Source organism: Acanthochromis polyacanthus, chromosome 7 (genome assembly GCF_021347895.1).
Source record: "Acanthochromis polyacanthus isolate Apoly-LR-REF ecotype Palm Island chromosome 7, KAUST_Apoly_ChrSc, whole genome shotgun sequence".
Taxonomy (NCBI): domain Eukaryota; kingdom Metazoa; phylum Chordata; class Actinopteri; family Pomacentridae; genus Acanthochromis; species Acanthochromis polyacanthus.
In genome coordinates, this window is record NC_067119.1 from 17,810,095 (window position 1) to 17,832,574 (window position 22,480).

The 22,480-nt window shown below is 39.8% G+C and overlaps 2 protein-coding genes across 6 annotated transcripts; both read right to left on the bottom strand.

Moving 5' to 3' along the window:
- Positions 1-243: 243 nt before the first annotated feature.
- Positions 244-8,768, bottom strand: qng1 (Q-nucleotide N-glycosylase 1). Of its 2 annotated transcripts, XM_051951182.1 has the most exons (6): positions 6,492-8,768; positions 5,336-5,483; positions 4,457-4,569; positions 3,687-3,830; positions 957-1,152; positions 244-850 (listed from the first exon to the last, which is right to left on the bottom strand). In XM_051951182.1, the coding sequence occupies exons 1-6, from the start codon at positions 6,690-6,692 to the stop codon at positions 621-623; spliced, it is 1,032 nt and encodes a 343-aa protein (XP_051807142.1). In that variant the 5' UTR covers positions 6,693-8,768; the 3' UTR covers positions 244-620. The 2 variants fall into 2 exon arrangements, with proteins under 2 accessions (XP_051807142.1, XP_022054779.2); XM_022199087.2 differs by lacking the exon at positions 6,492-8,768 and having other exon boundaries at positions 5,336-6,360.
- Positions 8,769-8,906: 138 nt separating this feature from the next.
- Positions 8,907-22,452, bottom strand: hnrnpk (heterogeneous nuclear ribonucleoprotein K). Of its 4 annotated transcripts, none has more exons than XM_022199082.2 (17): positions 22,334-22,452; positions 21,238-21,315; positions 20,951-21,114; positions 20,443-20,540; positions 20,054-20,110; positions 19,024-19,067; positions 17,402-17,474; positions 16,864-16,977; positions 16,354-16,482; positions 15,753-16,078; positions 15,158-15,205; positions 13,352-13,391; positions 12,566-12,581; positions 12,075-12,107; positions 11,829-11,896; positions 11,101-11,270; positions 8,907-9,788 (listed from the first exon to the last, which is right to left on the bottom strand). In XM_022199082.2, exons 3-17 carry the CDS (start codon positions 21,006-21,008, stop codon positions 9,758-9,760), a joined length of 1,305 nt encoding a protein of 434 aa, XP_022054774.1. In that variant the 5' UTR covers positions 21,009-21,114; positions 21,238-21,315; positions 22,334-22,452; the 3' UTR covers positions 8,907-9,757. The 4 variants fall into 4 exon arrangements, with proteins under 4 accessions (XP_022054774.1, XP_022054776.1, XP_022054775.1 ...); XM_022199084.2 differs by having other exon boundaries at positions 8,907-10,087; XM_022199083.2 differs by having other exon boundaries at positions 21,238-21,311; positions 22,334-22,382.
- Between the last annotated feature and the right edge of the window lie 28 nt (positions 22,453-22,480).

Genomic DNA, 22,480 nt, shown 5'->3' on the forward strand with positions numbered 1-22,480 from the left:
CACATTATGCACAAAAATTTCAGAAACTGAAATTTTTAACCGTTTCACATCAGCTTTCAGCTGCCACAATGTTCTTAACACTAAGCTTATCTACTTGCTAACATTTGAGGGTAATGATGATTGTTGACACTTTCATTCAAATGGGTTATAGAAGATTTATAAAGTATGCAGTAGAAAATGTGAAAATTTTCATCTTCAAAAATGTAGATTCAACACTTCCTCAAAAAAAGAGGACAGACAATATCAATACAAAATATTTTACTTTTGCTGCTGTTTGGTAGGCATCATTTAATGTCAGTTATACATGCACATAGTACATTTAGCTTATCAAAATGGCATCCCTTGCTCTATATTACAGTGTGAGGTTTGTGAGAAAATGTTCTATACCATCAACAGGAAATATTTTAATCGACTGCAAATGGGCAACGGTGCTAGACCCACGTAGACAAATAAGCTGCATTAAGCCTTCACACCTGTTTCCATCACAGCTAGAAAGAGTGTGCCAGATACATATATCTGGCACAGAGATGTGCTTGGCTTTTTCCCAGGGACAGACACCGGTGCCAAGGCTGCACACTGAGAAGTGCTGTCTACTGTATGTACGACTGCCAGCCAGATCATCAATAGTAAATACAGCGTGTGCGGTGTATGGGAATGTGGGCCATTTCTTTGTGGTGCTGCTTGGCATAAGGCCACAGGTAAAAGTCGATGATTGCTGAGTTGACATTGCAGGTCTGTCCGTCTCTCTCCTGCACCAGCTTGCAAAGACGGTCTTTGATCAGCTCCACAGACCAAATGGAACAACCTCGGATTTCGACCTCTCTCCGGTCCCCTGAGCAAAGCAGTTCACCTTAGAGAAACAGGAGATAAACGCACAACACACCGAGTTATGTTAGCCTATGACTTTTGAAATGATATATTTTCTATGACCAGACATGCCCATGATCCTCGCTCACCGTTCTTCAGTGTCTGCATCAGTGTGTCAGAATATCGTAGTGCTTCTAGGTAGACGAGTGCCTGAGGAACCCTGTAGTCAGCAAACATGGTGAGCCAGTCTATGTTAATGATGTCTCCATGTCCTCTGGCCTCCATCACACCCCATAAATCTGCCACTAGGATCTGAGCTCGCTTGTAGAATGAAATTCTTTTTCCCTGGAACAAACAGAAGGAAAACACCACGCTGTGTGCACAATTATTACACAAATGATTTCTCAGTCAATCTAAAAGGGTACTGAAACTCATGAGTTTATTCTCACTTTTAGATCAAGATTATCAAATGAGTCATGCAAAATGATAATTAAATGTCATTTTTGGCCTTTAAAAATCTTCACTGACCAATACAGGCACCCTTCTGTACAATAATTGCCACAAGTCTTCTGTCAATGGACTCAGTTTCTCAGTATTTTCACAATCAAATCTAACTGAAGCTGCAAACATGAACTTCCAGCTGCTCTAAAGGTCACATTTTAAATGGATTTACGTCAGTTAAGGGAGGGGCGCCATTACATTATTCAGTCATCTTTGAGGTCTTTTCCACACATTCTGATTCCAAAGTGTTTAACACTGGTCCTGTACCAGTATGATTCAGTTTATTCATTAAGTTCATTCTGATGTATTTAAGTTTCTATTGTTCATAGGTGAGGAGCATAGCATGAACACTGTGAAGAGGTCTGGGTAGGCAAAGTGTTATGATCCTGCTCCAGCATCTGCCCTTTTCCCTCTTTCTCCTATTGTTCCAGTTCTGACCTGTCTCTCTTTGGGCTCCCTCTGTCTGTCATCTCTCCCTCCTGTCTCTCTCCCTGTTCACTCGCCCACTTGCTCTCCCTGCTTCACCTGCCTGCACTCTACCTGCTGATTACTGCAATGAGGGTCAGCTGCAGTAATCAGCTAACTCAGCACACCTGCTCACTATCTCACCTCCAGGTATTTAGGCCTCACACATTAGGTATAGTTCTGTCCCCTCAGTTCAGTTCTCCATTTAAGTATGGTTTGTTTGTTTTTTTGGTTAAATAAAACTCCTTCCTTTATTCACTTGTCTGCAGCTCCAGCTCCCTCCCCCGTAACACAAAGAACTGATAGTCTGAGCTCTAATTGATTCTTCTGAGAGGTTGGAGACATTTCCTGCTGTGTCCAAGGGGGCATTAAGTTCTGTTTTGGCAGTAAACACCGTCTTGTTTGTTGTCTTCTCAGTTGGCCGCCAACTAAACTTATAGCTGTGAAAGAATCCTTGGATTCTGTTCGGTATCTTATCGGAGCATTTAGAGCATCAAGATCAGGGGCCTCCTTGAATACAGGGGATTTCTTCCACTTCTTAAAGTAGAAGCTGGCAGTTGATTTATGTGCTGATTATTATTATTATTATTATTATTATTATTATTATTATTTTTGTCAACCTGAAAAGGTGCACGTAGCTCATCTTCAATGATAGCGGCTCAAACAAGTAACACTCAACCACCAGTAGTGCCAGGCTCAGCACATTGCCCTGTGTCCATCATTAATCCAGCAAGTCCCATCCATCTGCTGCATTGTCGGACACTCTCATTTCATTTGTCCTTTAAACCTCCGAAAAATGTGTCTTCACGTATTTCTTGGCACTTCAGGTGGTAAATCTTATTCAGTGGTGGTAGTGTTTCTTCTTCTTTACCTTTGCCACGTCTCCAAGCACTTAACACATTGTAGGTTACAATTCTGAAGGATGTGTGGAAAACACTGCATTCCTAATGGCTTCATGTGTCATTTTTTTCACAAGCCTGTTGCAGTTATTTTGCACCCTTTTGCTTTTGAGACCTTGATGATGATTTGGAACAAGACTTGTGATTGTCCCGTGATCACACCTAAGTAGTTTAGCTATTTTAAGAATCTGTAATTTTTTTCTAGCAATTTTTGACTCCGTCAGTATCTCTTTTTTGTCCTTTTTAACCAGAGGGAATGAAGCTGCCTAACAATTATACACACCTTATTATAAAACGGTAATCACTTTAGGCTATACCCTCCATCATTAAACAAATACCATAAAAAGATTAAGTCCAATAAGTGTTCAAGTTCAAACTATTTTGAGTTGGAAAATGTGCATAGAAATATGTTCAGAATACTCAGCTGCCTAATAACTGCATGCAGTGTATGCTCACAATGCATGTGCTGTTTGACAACCTGTTTTGTAGCCATTGCTATTTATTACTTTACAGATGTTCCTATGTAAAGATAATACCATAGTAGCAATGTACAATATGTGCAAAAGAGAATAATTTTCTTCTTCATTGGATGTATAATATGAAGTGTGCATGAAAAACTTGCCACACTGTCTTTGGCCAGAAGGTGGAACTCTCACATCACAATTTAGTTCTCCAAATGCATACATTTATCTCTGATCACATATGCTTCCTATATCCTGTCTTACATTCATTGTAATATGTATTAGAGAGAGAGAAAAAATTAAGAAAGCAGTTGCTTCACCTCTATATTAAGAAGATAAAAAGCTGAAATATTTCAGAGGGTATGACATTTTAGTTTTGTATCTATATTGTAGCAAATCATAGAATTATTGTTTTATTCCTGTTGCAACTCAACAGCTTGACTACAATTCTGCAAACAATTACAGCAAACACAGAGCATCTGTGTGTGACAATTTCTCTGCACATTTCCAAAAGTCAATCACCCCAGAATTTTGCAACGGCCCAAACTCTAACCTCATACGTCGCTTCGTCCTTGTAGGAAGGAATCTTCTGCACAATAAGCTCTACCATCTTCCTGGCGTCGCTTCCGGCCTGGCTGATAAAACTTCGGAAGCTTCCACCATGTTCCAGCAGCACACGACCTCCTTCAGTCAGCACCTTGTTAGAAAGATTTGTTATGTGATGTGTTTAAAACTAGCAAAGAAGCAAAGAGCTGCATACTTTCAATTTACACTTTTAAAGGGAGTACAATGGATGTAATGATGCAGCACTGATATACAAATAATTTTTTCTTTTTCTGTATCCAAAACATATGCAGGATGGCAATGCAAAAAAAAATAACAAATCAGTAACAGGTCATGTTAGTTGAGGTTGAACTTTCATACATGTATACAACTTATCCATATGAACATGACACAGAATAGGATGATACTTGTGTGTACAGTGCAGGATGTGAAAGTACACTGACTTTTAAAATCAGTGCACCTTCTTTGTTCAAAGTCTACTGAGTTGAGATGATACACTCTGTTTTTCCCAAGCGATGGTCTGTACATGAAAAGCTTGTTTTGTGCTACATAAATACTGAGAATGTTGCATTGAGTCAAATGATTATACTTTTGTCCATGTTTAAACAGAAAGTGAAAATTCAAGGCACAATCTTAAGATTTCCTTTTCACCGCTGGACTGATACTAATGCAACATTACTGCAAGTGACCTACAGATTAAGTGAATCATTGCTTCCCTAATACCATGGCTGTTGCATATTATCATGATAATGTTAGAACCTGGTGGCGCTCCTGAAGCATCGGCATGGGTGTTTCATTGTCTGATCGAAGGACATGACCCAACTCCTCCACACTTATCCGAGAGAAGTACTTTGGATCGGTAATGGGTATACCTGTGGAGTGTGGAGAAGAGAAGTAGCTAGAAGGATTTATCTTTAGACAGGAACTGCTGGAGAGTAGGGGGACTCTCAAGGCTACTAAGTTATGAAGTTATAATGTGCTGTAATAACAGAAATATAACTCCATGGTAGCCATTTTCTGTAAGAGGCTCAGAAGACATATTATGTTCGGATCTCACGCTGTCAGCCCTTGAGATTGACACTCCGGAGGAAAGCTACCTGTGCTTTTCTGAGAGAATCGCTTGTAATTATAAAGGTCACAGCGACCACACATTGAGAGCACTATACCATACGAGACATAATTGATTCATATCCGGAGTCATTCATGCTAATTATAAATGATGCACGTGCAGAGCTACAAGCAATTTCCCAGCAGTGTAAGTTCAAGATAAGGGCACATCCACAATAACTAGCAATTAAAAAAATGCTAAAAAATCAAACTGAATAGAGGAACAAAAAAAGACATCACTTGTATTTTTTTTCCTCTAGAGACCACGCTAACAAAAATTAGAAGTCAAAACTCTTAGAAAACAATCCAACCTTTACTACAGACAGTTACATATTATAATTCAGAAAATATCTATAACCCAGATTGCTTGATTTCTGGACTAGAATCTGGTTTATTTTCTGACCACTTTATGTGACTACTGCAAAATTCCTATTCAGCAAATAAATGCATTAGCTGTGGGAACGAAGGTCAGATGTGTACAGACTAATTAAATGTACTTCTAAGTCAAAGAAAGTAAAAACATGCTCTCACCTTCTTCCATGGCTCTTGTGATGGCAGCACACAATGTCATATAGCCTGTGTATGTTGTTCCTTTATAAGTCACCTCACACTGTTCAGTTTCTTTCTCTGGCCAAAAGGAAAAGTTCATGGTGTCCACCACAAACACCCAGTTCAATGCCTGTAAAGAAGTTATAAAGAAAGGAGGATGAAATGCTATAAATCTAAGCGTTGCAGTGAGAGAAAACACACTTAATGTACTATCATACAAGATGGGCTGATGACAAAAATATGTTCAAAAGGGTTTCCACATTTCTGTGTGCCACCGAGGGATGGACACTTATGAATACAGAATCCAGTTTTTAATTTCCTGATGTCTGCATAAATGTGATGATGGTCATTAATAACTGACTTCTAGGATTGATTTTTTTTCCTCCCCAATCATTGTGCTTTTCATTATTTCTTGGACAGTTTTTTATTGAATAGTGGAAGGGTCACGCAAGTTGGCCATGTACTTAAGAGTTTCTAGAATTTTATTTCAAAATATTTTTTGACTGTTTTAACCCAGTACAAAATGCCATTTTAACTAAGGCTGATTTTCTTGATTACTGAATAATCCTCAGATTATTTTTCCGAGTATTCATGTGAAGGTCACAACAGAGTGAAAAATGCTCTTTGCAGATTCCTAAACCTAAAGAAAGCCTCCTCAAATGTCTTTTTTTTAAAAAGCTAACAGCCTTCCACCCAAAGATATTCAGCTTATAAAAACACAAGAAAACAGAAAAGCTGAATATTCTTACAGAATTGATAAGCTGCAATTATCAAATAACTAGTATTTAAATAACAATAATCTCTGTTCTTTATTGTCCAAAGCCACAGTTAATTATCTTTGCAAAATTACTGAAATGCAGAAATAGCCTACAATAAACGATGCCAAATTTCAAATTGTCGAAAATCTCTCTGTAATCATGCCCATATTATGAACAGAAGTGGTGATGTGAGCAATTCATTTGTGCATCATTTTGAGGTCTCTCTCCATGAGTGAGCCCCTCAGTCTGTCATCCTACATGAGTATTAGTGCAGTGCTACTGTTGGTGTTTTGTAGTGAAAAAATCCTCCATGTAGAATGTGGTTCACTATGCACGTATAAAATGACAAATAATTCGGCTCTCTGTGTGGTCCTGAGTGCTGACAAACTCCCCTGGTCAGAGGTGGGTGCCGGGGCCAATGGATTTGCCTTCTTCCAACCACTGGCAGTCAAATCGTCGCTGTGCCGGAGAGCATAAAGCATCTCTGCCACCTTCTGCACTCCTGCGTCCTCCACAAACACATCTCGACTCCGCTCTGCTATGAACTGGCCAGACTCGCGAGGAAACAGATGTGCTTCCATGATGGATACTGCACGGAGGAGAAACACAACTGAAACGACATATATGGGCTAACAAGCACACATAAATGGCAATATGTTTCTCAGAAAAGCCTAGATAACTATGAGGTTGTTACTCTGAATGTTTTAAAACATAATAACGCATATTAAAAGAGTGTACATTAGACTAGTTCTAGGCCAAAACATACTGACATCAGGAACAGCTTCTATGATCATAAGTGGGTGCAAGGTGCCCTTTTCATACTAAAACCCCAATATCACTCATACATCTCTGGGGAAGTGCCATTTTAAAGATGATCTCCCATCTCATTGCTTTATTAAGCAGTTCTCAATGAAATAATCAAGATGAAAGAGATGAAGCAAAGCAAGAGGATTTAGATTTTAAAAGAAAGCCTTGCATGAGGAGATCAAGTAACTCCAAAGTAATGATGGAGCTTTGGAGTAAAGTTTTCCAAGATTTGTGCTGGTTTCCAAACTCCTTCTACGGTGTTAAACTATTCTCTCACCTTGCGTTCATAACTAGAATGGAAGCACATAAACATAAAAGGTCGATGTACACAAAAGTGACCATTTACCAAAAATAACTAGCAAATACACAAAAAATGTCTATGGTAATAGTAAAAATTTCTTGAGCCTGAATGAAATGAAACAAAATAAGTGCTATCAGTTTATAGTTTCTGATGTTTAGGCTGTATGTGTTTGATTTTTCTAATATCCTTATCTAGAATGATATTACAATGACTGACTTGTGAATTTTATGTGTAAAATACAGACATTGCTATTTCCAATTATATCATCTGTAATCTTTAAAATATAACTCCTTCATGAATAAATCAAGTCATTTTGATGCATTAATTCAGTCACAACGTAGGAGTTGCGATCACTTTTGGAAGAAAGGAAAACCTTATGGCTTAAACGATTTGAACTGGGTACTGTTCGGCATTTCAGTCATTAAAAATTAATGCATTGATTATAATCCAGGGCACAGTGCTGGTAAATTAATGCAGAGACATGAGGATAAGTGTTCTGGCAATAACTTTTTGGCACAACGCCGCCACACAAGAGCATCCCTGATCAATCCCTTTATTTAGAAGATAGTTATATCCTAGTTTCTCTTTATAAGTGTCCAGTGGATGTGTGGAAATAACGACAATTATGCACTACCACAGCGATCTACTAAAATGAATTAATTTACAGTAGTTTTTCTCTGGTGAGTTATATGATTCATTCTCCACTTGGAAATATAAAAAAAATGTCCAGTGGTTTTGCGTTTTCTTGTTCAGTTTTTATCGGTCAGTCTGAAGACTCGCTTCATTAGCTTTCATTGTAAATGTGGACGAGCAAAGTACAAGAACTGACTGAACACATTCACGTTGCCCGCTGACTTTTTAGTTATTAAAACAGCCGTTTCTACACTTTCATATTCCACAACAGTTCATCCAGTTTTTGGATAGAAACCTACTGTTAAGCAACAATTTATTTATTCATATGCAAGCCCATGCTGGACCCCACTTACCGATAAACAGACACCACTCTGCAAGCTCGTGTTGCGTTGTTGCCACTACCTGGTTTCTAGCTGTTGGCCAATCATAGTCTCGCTTGTGGGCTCGTCACTGACTAATCAACCAATCACAACAAGCCAGGAGAGGAAACCGGAAAACAATGTCCGTTAAGTATTCCCCGCAAAATTAACCTCGTAAATTGCGTCATGCTCGACTTGTGAAGTCTAGTCTGTGGCTATAAAGGCTCCTTAATGAAAACAACGAGGTGATCACTCAGCTGGTTGACAGACCAACAGAAAACGATTCTGCATCAATTTCCACAACTGATGGACATTAGTAAATTTGGACGCTAAAACAACATAAGAAACCCGCACATTTGCAGTTTCCATTTTATTTATTGAGATTATTGCTTCGTTTCTTCATAGTATAATAAATTAAATTTATGTAAGTTTAAGCCAAAAACAATTGGCAGATATTTCTTTATACGACTATACTATGGAGTATCCTGGATCATCATTTCATGACAAGTCAAGTCAGATAAAACTCAATCACCTCAGAGAAAACACCATATGCAGTCAAACAGATAATAATTATCTAAAGTTTTGGCTTTAAATATGTGTCTGCATTCTGGCCTAAATGCCATCAGTGAAAGGAAAACTGTTCCAGCTGCAAAAACAAAAGTTTACCAAGCATACTCATTAAATATTCAAAATGGTTCTGTAAAAAGTGGCATCATCTTTATTTGTCTTACAATTTGACAATGTAAAGTCTACAGCATGGAGAGCAAACAAGTGTAGAGCACAGGAAATATCAGGGACAAAATAGATAAGTTCATTTTCATTTGTCATACCTCCATTAAAATGTTTTACCAAATTTCTAACAAGCTTCCATATGTAAGGGGTTAAGCAAATGATTCAGTTTTGTTTCATCACACAACTACTATATTCATAGAAATTAGACTGTCCTGTATCTGGTGTGTACACAAGTCCCAATGTAAACATCCCAGATCCCATTCTAAAGGGTAAAATTCCCCACAGACTTCAAAAAAAGAAACAATAAAGAAAAGAAGCTTACATTCTGCATGTTGCACTGAGTGGTAATGTTGTACAACTGTGAGTGAAGGGACTGATATAGACAACAGAAAGCACACCAACCCACACACGCTGACATGCACGCACACACAGGACAGATTCACATGGAGACAAACTTAACACATAAAAAATAAAGTCATAAAAAACAAACCTATCAAAAAATAAAGGTTATGTTTATTTTTGTCTGTGAGAAGTCTGAAGGATATTCTGATATATGAGTGTTAGAAAAAAAAAAAGCAAAATGTATTCGATAAACTAATGGACTACACTCTTAAAAATGCAGAACATCTACATTTTATTTTATGCACAGGAATGTTGGACATCTGTTTCATTAAAAAATACAAAAATAAAATTAAAAAAAAAAGACACCCACAATCCAGAATTATAGTCTGAAGGGGATGTGTTGGACAGGGGCAGAAAGGTTGGGAGGAAGGGGAGGGCAATCTGTGTTTGCTTCAATCTGAGCCTCTTGGGTCTACAGCAAATGACCAGAGTACTGCTTCACACTGAAATAAAAAGAGTGGAATAATAAATAAAATACACAAGAAAAATGCAATTCACAAACAAATGACTGTGTAAATATATTGCTATGCAACTGTGGGTGGGATGAAGTCTCGAGAGGAGAAGGATGGGGATGCAGAGCGGGAAGAAAGACAGACGGCGAGTAAGAAAGACAGGCAGAGAGAGAGAGAGAAGACGAAGATGTGACAAGTGGCTGAAGGAGAGCGAGGAAGAGGAAGAGGAGGAGGGGGAGGAGGAAAACGAGGGGTGTGGTTAGTCCTTGTGTCCAAGCAGGTGCAGCACACTGAAGGAGGAGGAGAGGAAGGAAGAGGGAGGCAGGTTTAGTTACCATGGCAACACTACACTACTCATGAGACAGGGCAACAGGTCTACAGCTGTATTAGCATTCGGGCAAAGCTCGGATAGCATCAACAAGGAAGTAGTGTGTATTATACGTGCCTACTGGTTGCCAGGGGAGACAGAAGAGGAGGAGCCTGTGCTATTTGGCAGACTGTGATTTGTTGTCGGTTGATCTAACTAAAAACAACAAAATCACTAGTCTTCCACACAGCAGCAGCCAGGGGAAGAATCAATCCACTCCCTGCTTCACAGTGAAACGGCTTAGATGGCAAATAGACATTGTTGTTTTTCTCCATTTTTTTTTTTACTAATAATATTCAGTGGACAAATGTGACAGTCAAAGAAACATGTCAATCACATTGACCCTTTAAAAAAAAAAAAAAGCTACGTAATATGTAAAGCTTTTAAGTTTGCCTACTCCTTCACAGCCATTTCATGTAAGAGGAAGGTTTGAACTAGTTGCAGGTTGCATGGGGAAGAAAGGAAGGGAGTTAGTGTAGAAGAGACAGCAGGCAACAGAATTGCATAACCCAACAAAAAGTCAGCTAACTAGTATTAGGATGCAATTTCAGGGGAAACATTTTTTTTTACACATTTACAGTCTCAACAAAATCTATAATATGAGGATTTAAAGACAGGCGAAGAAAATTAGCATCTTTAAAGTGTTTGCAGTTCTTTTTTAGCATGTGTTTGTGAGACAGCCCTTTCTAAGAGGGCAGCTCTATACAGAGTAGTACAACCCTTACTGATGCAACAATGACACGAGCTCAGGTCGGGTTAAGTGAAATAGAAGAGTTGTATGAAAGTTTTCAAAAAGGGTTCCAATCTAAGAATGCAGGTTAATTGACTAAATGAGTTCATTCTGAAGAGAAGAATGGTTTAACTACAACTAGCATGCTGAATTAAGAATTTCTACAACTAATTAGATGAAATTCGGTGCAATACAAAAAGACTTGCCTGTTCTGTAGAAGGTACTGGGCATTCTGGATCTGATCCTGGGTGCCAGTAATAGTAATGATTCGGTCCTCAGAACCTTCCAGAGGTTCATCAATCTTGATGGAGGCCCCTGACTCATGGCGGATCTGTTTGATCCGCTGGCCTCCCTTACCGATGATAGAGCCAGCCAGCTGTTAGGAGGGTAAGAGAAGAAGAGAGGTGGGGGGCAAAAGAGAAAATATAACAAGTAATAGGCTGAAAAACAAGCACTGGGGATACATGTGTTTAGCTTAAAAATGTGAAAGACAAAGAGGAGACAGACACAACAAAATAGAGTAATGTATGACTAACAGAAATGTTCAAGAAGATACGGTTTCAAATATTCTAGCCGTTTTTTTTTTTTTTTGCAATCTGTAAATGTGAAGAGATGAAAAGTTTTCCAATGATTTCTATAAATGATACTGAATGGTGACTATGACCTTGGAAATTGTGGAGTGCATATGGAAAAGTTGGTTTGTGAGAAACAACACACCTTATCGGTCTCTACAACTGGAAAACTGTACCTGTCATTTACATGATGTACACACACGTCATAGTGCTATAAGGATGATGACTGAGTACAGGCATCATAATCACATTTGGTATTGAAGAATGTTGTGTCCATATATTTACACTGTGAGGCAGTGGGTGAAAAAAACAGATCTTTTTTGTTGTGCAAGTTTGTACTCATGTTTCTGTCATTTACTCACATCTTTAGGGATCGTCACTTGTGTGGTGATGACTGGACCCCCCATGTCATTATAGGAGCCCCGTCCACCTGATGGCAAGAGGGAGGGGAGAGGTGAAATCCAGAGCAGACAACCAGGGGCAAGGAGTGTGGACACAGTGGGGAAGTAAGTAGAGCACTAAAAATCAATACTTGGCTGCCAACATTATCACACATGGCTCTGCAAATTTTTTTAAATCATCCAGATTGAGGAAGTGTAGACACTCACCTGACTGGTAGCTATCCCAGGAGGAACTGTTGTCTGACCAGGAGAAGAAAGAAGGAACACTGACTCAGTAACTAACACCAAGATAAATTATTTCTGTGACATTTGTAAACAAATATTCAAATTACTCACCACAACATTAACTCAAACATGGTTAGACGTGTTAAAAAGCTCCTCAACAGCCATCTATTGAATTATATATAACCCATTCTGTATGCACATCCTGAAGATTTGTTGTCAACACATATTTTCAGTAAAATGGCGTGCCATTTTAAAGTACAATATCATAATAAACCAATAACCCCAAAACCTTACTGTTAGCTTCAGCGTCCCATCAGCCAGCTTACCATTATACAGATGTTATGTCTATGGCAAAATACTTGGGACATTTTTGAAAGAGCCCTGAGACCTGTAGTCTTTAGGTACATTAAGACACATAGACCTGCAACCATTTAAATATAATGTCACAGAAAAACATAAAGCTTAGCACTTACCATATCCTCCGCCACTCTGGAAAAAAACAAACAGAGACACAGACGGGTTACATACTGCACAAACGATTCCTTAACGGATTGTAAGAATAAATGTATGGATAATGCACCAGCCTCGTCCATGGAGTAGACTAAACTAAAAGCCACCCAGTTTTCATCCACAAGACAGACTCCTCCTTCTTCCCTCCCTCCATCCCCCCCTTCCCGTCTCTCCTTGCATCTCCATCAGCCCCCATTTTCAGCTGCTATTCAGCTGCTGCTGTCACCAGGGCAACAAGCAATTCAAAAAGCTGTTGCTGAGCAACGGCAGGCAGTATCCTGCCAGCTCTCAGAGAGGGAGAGGGAGAGAGAGACCTTCCAGTCTGTCAACAAAGCGTTATTAGTGCTTAGCAACGAACCATGGCCACCCCCACCCTCCCCACCCCCAACATCCTCTCTCGCTTTGCAGGAAAAACAGGCTGGCCGTGAAAAGTACACAGTAAGAGGGCAATTATAGCTGATTATTATGGGGTGTCTCCGGCTGTGGTGATTACGGTCATTTGGTGGGATGGTTTACACCATGGCAAAACTAGCTTGGATCCATGACTCAGATGAGTGTATGCACATGCATGTGTGTAAGTGACCAGCTTTGGTTGTACGGTCAATAAACCGCTATTGTCATAACAGGACAATGGACAATCACAGCATATTGTCTAGTGCTAGGACCAACCAGTATGCTAGCCTGAGGATGTTGGCACCCAGTGAGATGCTAGTACCAGAACTGCATGCATTTAGCAAAGGGTCACTAACCATGTTCTCGCTATAGCGATCCGGTCTGCCTCTTCTGTCACTGTTGGCCGGGGGGGGGGGCAGAGACAGGCAGAGAGAGACACAGAGAGAAATGTGGGTTGGGGTGGAAAGAAATAGAAAATGCTTTGAAAAAAAATGCTTGACAACATTCCAAAGAAAATTTCTGGTCTAGGTCAAACTGCACACACACGCTGAGCAAGATTACAGTATAAACACATTTCCTCTCAGCCATCTTCCCACACAGTAACAGGAACAGCTCTGACAGTGTTATGGTGAGAGGAGTGACAGGTGGTGGTGATGATGATCAGAGCCAAGGGCTGTTGCTTTTTTTCCCCCACGACTTAGCTCAAATAAAGGAATTAGCTTAAGAAATGTGTTTGGATTTACTTGGTCCTCTTGCTGTTCCTGAAGAACATACATGCATGGATGTTAATATCATGTCAAGCTACAACCTCAGCTTAACTTCATATTACTTAATTTTTGCTTGACACCATCTATCTGTTGGATTACAAATTTAGATCATTAGCTATCATGTCACTAGTTAAGAAAAATATTAAAACCAACATATTCAGACAGGCATCAGCTATATCAGTTTGATATATTTTATCATTGTCTAGATGTAGACAACTGACACTAAACCTAGAACATATATTGATATATTTCTCTAGTTTTGTGGAGAACATAGGTTCTCATTTTTAAATTTAATGGAGCTCTCAGCGCTCGATTTCGACGGTCGCCAGGTCGCCATTTGCGACGTTTTTAGTCGAAATGGCGACCGTCGAAGTCGAGCGCACGATCGAGCTGAACCGCCTATCATGTTTTCTTCATGGAGGCAGCCACTTTGTATGATGTCATCAACCTCCCATGATTCCCGGCGCTCGCGGTGACCGTCTAAATCGAGCGTTGGCTCTTAAACAGACTATCAACTACCAAAATTATTCTTTTTCAAATTAATTTGTTATTGGAAACCGGACTTAAGAGAAGAAACTAATTTAAAAGTCTGTCGAAATGTTGCATTTATGTACAACAGTAAATATTAGAAAGATCCTCTCTGATTACTAGCCAGCTTGTGAAAGCATGCCATTTTGCAAACGACCCAAGTGACAAATGTCAGCTTCACACCAGCACATGACCCTCATACACACCACAAGAACTATATTCTCTCAAACATGGTTTGTGTGGAAGGAATAGCAGATTGAATGGGTTACTAGCACAGGAAAGACAAAAGAGGTTGTCATACAACTTTACTGTCATTCCCTAATAATTACTCTGAATATGTGGACTGTGAACAGGTGAATGAGGATCAGGGGAGGGGGCTGTAGGTAGTACATTACAAACAAAAGCATCACAAAGTAAGTATTAAGAGTTAGGTATATGACAAGACAGGAAAAGTTTACAAAGAGTGTTAGTTTCTCACAAGGCATCAGAAGAGGATACCAGACATATTCAAAAGCTGTAACAATTAAGTTAGAAGGCAAAGGAAAAAAGAATGTATAGGGATACCTCAACACTTGCAACTTAACTTGAATACACTGCCACCAAATGATTTGTCACATTAGTGAATAGAATTTATGCAGAGCACCTGTCAGCGAGTAAATCATTCCTGACAAAGACCAAAGGGTAAAATGCTGCACAACAGGAAGCCCCACCCAATGGTATTAACAAGGAATTATTGCTGCAGTAAATTACAAAGCACCTATTTTGCGGCAAGTGCAGGTGATACAAAACAACAAAACATCAGAATGTCAATGTATCCCTGTTAAGATGAATTAGAACAGTTAATCAGAGGTAGGGACAGAAACTTACTTTGACCTTTCATCTGAGCCACGGTACGAGTCATAGTAACGATCATCTCTGTGGGCAAGATGTAAATGGAGAAAAAAAGACAAACACAAACACACCCAGACATACAATGATGAGCACATACACTTAATGGAATGATAATCATGAATACCACTGTTTCAAGAAAGGTGCAGAGTCTGACACTGATCACATGCAGAACACCGGACTCGATTTATTCTATAAAAGACAATGCAAAGCAAATCTAGTGAATCTGTTAACAGAATGCACCTGAATGGAAAATAAGCAAATGAACAAGGACTAAGCTTTGAATATGCAGATGTAGGAAAAAAAAAGTTCTCTGGAAGAGGTCTGCCTTGTATGTCTAAAATATCACTTAAAAATCAAGAGATTAACACAGGAAAATGACATCTTAACTTTAAACTAATGAGTGGGGTCATGCAGTCATTTTGCACTGCAGTATTCAGTAAAACAGAGAATGCTCACAAGACTTTATTTGTACCATACTCAATTAAGGCCATGCCTTATGACAAGACTCACATCTGTGAACAAGAAAAAGCAAAGCACGAGCGTGACAACCTGTATATAGTTTATTTCTTACCCTCTGTGTGGGTGTCCCATGGGCATGTTGCGTCCACGGCCACTCCCTCTTCCAACCCTACTTGGGTGGGGTGGAGGACCTCGGCGAGGACTCATCTCATCATAATCGCGGCGGGAGGGAGGCATGGGTCCCCGTGCCCCTCTGCTCGAGGGCATTCGGTCAAAGGCACGGTCATTACCGCTGGACCGCCCTCCGCGTATGGGAAAGCCTCCCATGAGCCTACGGCCACCCCCTCTCTCCTCAAACATCATGGTAAAACCACCATATTCATATGTTTCGTCATAGAAGTTGGGGTCATAGGGCTGTGTACGGCCCTTTATGGGAGCCTAAAAAGGAAGAGAACAAGAAAAAGATATATTGACCTGCTTGAGAAGAAGAATAATCTAATAATATCATCTTCCTGCTGTTAAATAAAATGGCCTAAAAGAGCAGTAAATGCTGCCATTCTGAAATCATTACCAACAAAATTCAAAAACTTAAAAGTAACAGAACTTAAATTTTTCCAAGCATCAATGTATCTTGAACCACAAAGAAAACATTCAAATAGGCCAAAGCATGGAAAACTACAAAAGGCCTCACAAACACTGTAAAAGGTTCTTACTTCAGAGACGAGCTCCAGCATAGTCTTTATACACTCTACCACCCTCTCCGTTTTACCGCCAACCAGCACTACACGGTCTGTCGACTGGGGACAACACTCCTGAAACAGCTTGATGCTGGTCTTTGTGTTCTGAAGACACACACATAGAAGCACACATGAGTAGGTACATAAAAAAGGACTACTACTATACAGTACAGTTGCTTATTTACAAGGGGAAAAAACAACTAAAAGCACTCATGAAAACACAAATATGTAATTTTACTATATTTTTAAGGTATAACAGAACACATTTTGTACTATGGGCATTGTGTAAATTTAAGGCAGCAAAATGAAAATATTAACTCAAGAATATTAACAACATAAAACAACAAAACAAAAAACAAAAACCATATCCTGTCTCAATACCTCTAGCTGTCTTCAATTTGAAGAGATGCATTCTTGTTACAAGTGGAAAACGGCAAAAACAGAGAACTGTGGGAAAAAGGACACCCACTAATTGTGTGAACATACCTCACGGAGCTCCTTGATCTTGGCTCCCTTCACCCCGATGATCGAGCCAGCCAGGCTCTGGTGGATCAGCAGACGCAGCTCACAATCAAAATCCATGCCATTGTACTGCTGGTACTGTGAGGACATTAAACATGTTCATAACATGATGCAATCCATTCCATCCCCCAAAAAAGACTCAAACCTGCCTGGGTCTTATGTTGGCAAAATCATTCAAGTTCAAGTAGAATATATAAAAGATGGCAAAAAACATATTACCATACGTCACATAATAGGGTGTCATACACCCTTATAATGACAAAAATAATAATCTATGAATTGTTTTCAATTTCAGTTTGAAAGTTCTTATTGACATGCCAACAGTGTCATACACAGCCTCAAAACAGAATGTAAGCAAAAGCAATTGAACAGGATTCAAATGGGTCTAGTTTAACTTACCTGCAAATACAAACAAGGAGTAAAATGCACTGTACATTTTCAAAAGACAGTTTGGAAGTTAAATTCAGAAAAGAAAAAGACGAGGACTTCAATAAGTGCTCACCTCCTCCAACGTTGGGATAATCTTCAGCAGGATTTCTCCAACGGTCTCAATGTCGGCACTGATGCTCAGGATGCTTCATATTTCATCCACCAATGACAAAACAGAGCACAGCCACACAAAGGGTGGAGGTGCCAGCAAGGCATCGCAGGAGGGAGGGAACAACATTTCAGATCATAGAATTCATAATGGACCCCTTTTTTCCCCACAGAAAAACAGTCAAACCCCATTGAAAACTCTCTACTGAGACTAACACAGCTGAATGAAATGTTAACGTCCAGTATTTTCTAAATTTTACATGCTAAATTCCTGATAACTGTACCCTGTAACTGGCAAAAAAAGCTGGCACCCAAACAATGCAATGAAAAGAAAACAGTCTTTATCCAGAGAAAGGAAGTAAAGAGACAAAATTAACAAAAGGACCCAAAGAAAAGTGACTGCATTTGGTGACCACTGAAGGGGCAAGACGGGGAGCGTGACGTTTAGGAGAATCTGGCAGGAATAAGCACCAATGGTGCTAGAGAGAAATCTAAAGTCCTAAAGCATAGGTCGGTGGATGCACACCACAAAGACTTTGACAACATATACCTCAAATAAGGTGCCTCACCCAACTATTAATATCGGTGAAGACAGGAAGGACTAATAAAACTTCACTTCCATTTCTCATTACTTGCAAGTTGCAAAATGCTTGAACTGTGATCATGGTGATTCATTTGGCCTACAAATTGAAAACAAATTTTTGTTGTCTGCACCCACCTAGTGGCATAATAAAATAAACACAATGATTGTACTGATCAGGAGAACTTAAGCAAAGTCTGTACATGGAAGCAGAATGGTAGGCTTCTAAGGGAGAGTAACAGAGCAGATTATACCATGGTAAATGAATTCTGCCACCACTCGAGTTGATGCTCTTTAAAAGGATGGGAGAAGCAATTAATATAAAACCAAAGAATGCAGAGATGAGCGGGACAGAGAGTGATATCCTATACTTTCAATAGCTCCAGCAGTCAACCACCAAGTTCAGATGAAGCAGAAGACAGGAAAGGAAAAACACACAGACACAATCACACAACACTTGAATCTTAGCTTGAAAGTTCCGCTTTAGAATGGATGGACAATCTGAGTCTATCGATACAAGGAGGACATCACAAGGAAAGAATGCGATGATGCGAGAAACAAGTGAGCTCATGAAACTAACAAAAAACACGAACACCAGAATATCCACTCTGAGGGGGGAGGGAAGTGAAAACGCGGAAGATAAAGAGGATAGATGATCATCAATTAAAATAATAAAATAAAATAAAAAACGGACATATTGCACAGATTATTATAGCAAAGATTAAAAAAGACAGTGGCAGATTGTAGAAAAACACCAGCCTAAGTTTAAATGCTGACGTGACTTTAAAAAATGGCATATAAAAGGATGTTCATATGGCTTTTACAGGCTCAACAGGCAGATTTGGACATGAACGCATTTAGGCATTTTGACTCAGGCTAATATACTGTGAGAACAGGTAGGTTAAAATACAGTGACTTGACAGAGGCAGGATGACTATTATTATTCATCTCTTCTTGTTTGTTTGACCTGTAGTCAGGCAGTGAGAGGGAGGAGCTTAGGGACATACCGCTCAGGCCCACTGCTGTCTGGGACTGACACACTGGCATTGTACTGGGCGTGGCATGGGCAGGGGCCAGGGCCATTCGAGCACAGATGTCAATCAAGTAAGGCGCCCATTTAGGGACAGGGCGCGATTATGGGCAGGGCCAACCAGGGTGTCAGGTGGGCGGGCGCAGGAGGGGCCATCCAGAACATGGGCAACAGAGGAGGAAGTGGGCAAAAAGTAAACAGTAAAATAATAAACAAGGGAGAGGGAAGAGGGAAGAGGAATACATTTTTAATATACAGGCTCTACACTGTTCAAACGTGACTTGAATTTGATTCTCTCAGAGATTGGTTTGTCAAAGAGAGAAAAGGAGAAAAGGTGACATTGGAAAATGGGTAATGGCATATTAAGAACATGAAGATTCAATGTTGGGGAATAAACCAGAGACAGTGAGAAAGAGGGGAGGGGGACAAACTGTGGAGGGCTAGAGAAAAGAGGCAATGACATTGAATGAATCAAGAACTGGCCAAGAATTGGTTTGCCTTAACAGTTATTTAAAAAAATGTTTACTTAAATGATAGCGTGCGCTGCAGGTGACCTCACGAACTCAGCACTGTGCCCATAAATTTAGATTAACAAGAGCATCAGTGTTGCCGCAACAGCAGTGCTACAATAAATTCTCATTATGGAGAAACAAATAGACATTAAATTGGACTTTTGTGCCTAGGGTCAGTTTAGCTGAGGCAATCACATAATGGTCATGTGAAAAGCAAAAGATAAAACCAACTTCAAAGGGTTTACCAGGAGATCTCATGAACAGAAGGCTAATAACATGGGCATCAGCTGCCACACCCCTTAGTTACTTGGAAAAAACCAATATCAATGCCAAATACCAAAAGAAGTTTTAATCAGTTACCAATCTAAAAAGAACTGCTGCCCTACAGAGGAGACTGGGGAGGTTTGAGAGACCAGTAAAGAGAAAAATATACAATACAAAATAAAAGTTCTAAACTAAAAAAAATTGCAGGGTGTACAAAATATAAGTACTCACGTCTGTGCGAAGGGCTTTGATGTTTTTGCCACCCTTCCCAATTACAGCTCCTGCATTCTGAGAATACAAAGAATACTTACAAAAACTGCTAACAACAAGACAATGTGAACTAGGGTGTTTTAATTAACAGTCAAGATGCAAAATAATATGACAAATAATCTAAAGAAAAGCACAATGATTGTACAAATACCTGTTGTCAAATGCAAAAATTAATTATTGAAAGAGAAAAAAAATGTGATCAGGGCAACAAAAAGAAAACTGCATAAAAAGGAGGGAGTATGAGAAATCTGCAGTCTTACAGATGGGGAGCCCAGGAGAACGAGACAAAAATACCAATAATCACATAAGGGTTCAACATGAAACGCGAAATGAAAGGGAAGCTGATTTACTTTGCTCTGCAGGAGGATGCGAAGCTCAACCATCTCATCCGAGTTCCTGGAGCGCTTGAATGATTTCTGCTCATCTGCATCCTCAGCAGGGCGCTTACCTGGCATAAGAAGATAAAAACACAGCCTAACAAGTCTGCACATATCACCTTCAACAAGAAATTATCCAAAAAGACCACAGAAAGCAGTGAATCATACAATTACAAGTCTTATATTTTGAGTCTGTTCTTATATTTAAGCTAAATAGACACAAATCACTGTGTGCAAAGGCAGGAAAGTGACAGATTTTAAAAACCTTCTCTGAAAGGTGAACACAATTTCACGTGGAGATCAGTTAATGTACAGATAAGGATTGCACAACAAAAGACTTGACGTACGTAACTTGCAGTAATCTTAAACATGTACAGTTGTAAATACACTGCTAAAGGATTGCAATTATTTCTTTACAAACACAATAAACCGATGCATTTTCACAACATAGCCGAAAGAATAAAGAAGTTACGCTTTATACCATTAGTCTCTGTGTTGCTGAATGAAGTCTCTTCTTGTTGATCGATTTCTGTGTCCATGGTCTTCTGACAGAAGCAGAGAGGAGGTGAACACCTCGGTCTGGGATACAGGTGGCAGCAGCAGGGAGAGAGAAGCACAAAACCGGCCCCTGTGAGCTGTGGTTGTCTGTCAACATCATAAGAGCCAGAAGGAAAAAAAACAATTAGACAATTCAAGCAGTGTGATGGAAATCCAGCTACTTGTCTGAGGGATAAAAATGAGGAAAACTGGCTGAAACCCAGCACTCACCGATATTTATTACAGCGTCAAGGGCGTGTTGATAGGCGGATCTAAAAAAGCAAGGACCAAACAGCTCCTACGACCTGTCTGGGAGGGAGAGGCGACTTTAAATGCTGAAATGTCGCCCTATGAAAGACTCAGTGATTGCAAAGTTTGAAACGCACGATTGAACATCTTGTATTTAACTCTTGCGTTTGGATCAATGTGACTGTAATGCAAGGCAACATGACTTGAGCACATCTCGAGCGTTTATTAATGACTACTGTTATATAAAGGAACCCGATATCATTTTAAAGTTATCAGTAGCCATATCAGCACATGAATAGGAGTGTTTGGCCGGAGAGAGAAGCGCTGAGCAATGTTTCGAGATGATAGAAGAGTGCGGCTGCCACCGTCCAGGAATCAGCAGATGAGTTAATCACTGGTGAATGGTGACAAGGAATGATAACGAATAATGTTCACGTCAAATGCCCTAAAAATAAACGTGATCGATAATTTAGTAATAATCGCCAAACAATGAAGCGAATTCTCATTTTCAAGCAGTCTGATAACCCACAACAGAAATGAAGTCGTTAAAAGTATGACATCGACTAAACCGAAAGTGAGCTCGCTCGTTTGAAGCTAACTTAGCGCCCGTTACCTAAGCTGTAGTTAAGGTTAGCTACCGGGGCAGCTAACGAAGCTGGAGGGAAGTGCGTTAGCATCGAGCTCCTTCGCCTTTATTTGAATTACAGATTTCTGCCAAATGTCGGTCGCAATCTTTTCACTTAACCAATCGGTTATGGTACGGTGGGTAGTGATATGGTTGTGATCGAACGGGAGTGGATTTATAAACCGTTACCAATCGATCAATACAAAGACCAGCCCGAGCCACTCAAGCTAGCGGTTGGCTAATTTCGCCATGTTGCCATAATTTCGGTTGAGCACAAATGGAGCTACCCAGGGCAGCTAGTTAGGCAGCGTTGCCTCGGATACACAATTACAAACGAATAGACTGCTGATAATATACGACAGATGTATTTCTTTTCCCAGCACCGGTGCACTTCAACTACATTATGCTCAATGTAACAAAGATAAGGGGGGAAAATATCGACAAAACACAAACCTGCGGTGCAACACCTCGCTCGACCCCTTCCTTCTCTACCGAACCTGGAAGTATGTGACACAAAATGAGCTCCTGTGACTTCATTGGTTGAGCGGAAAGCAAATCAAACAGAATATAATTATGATTGGCTGCTAAAGACGTCAATCA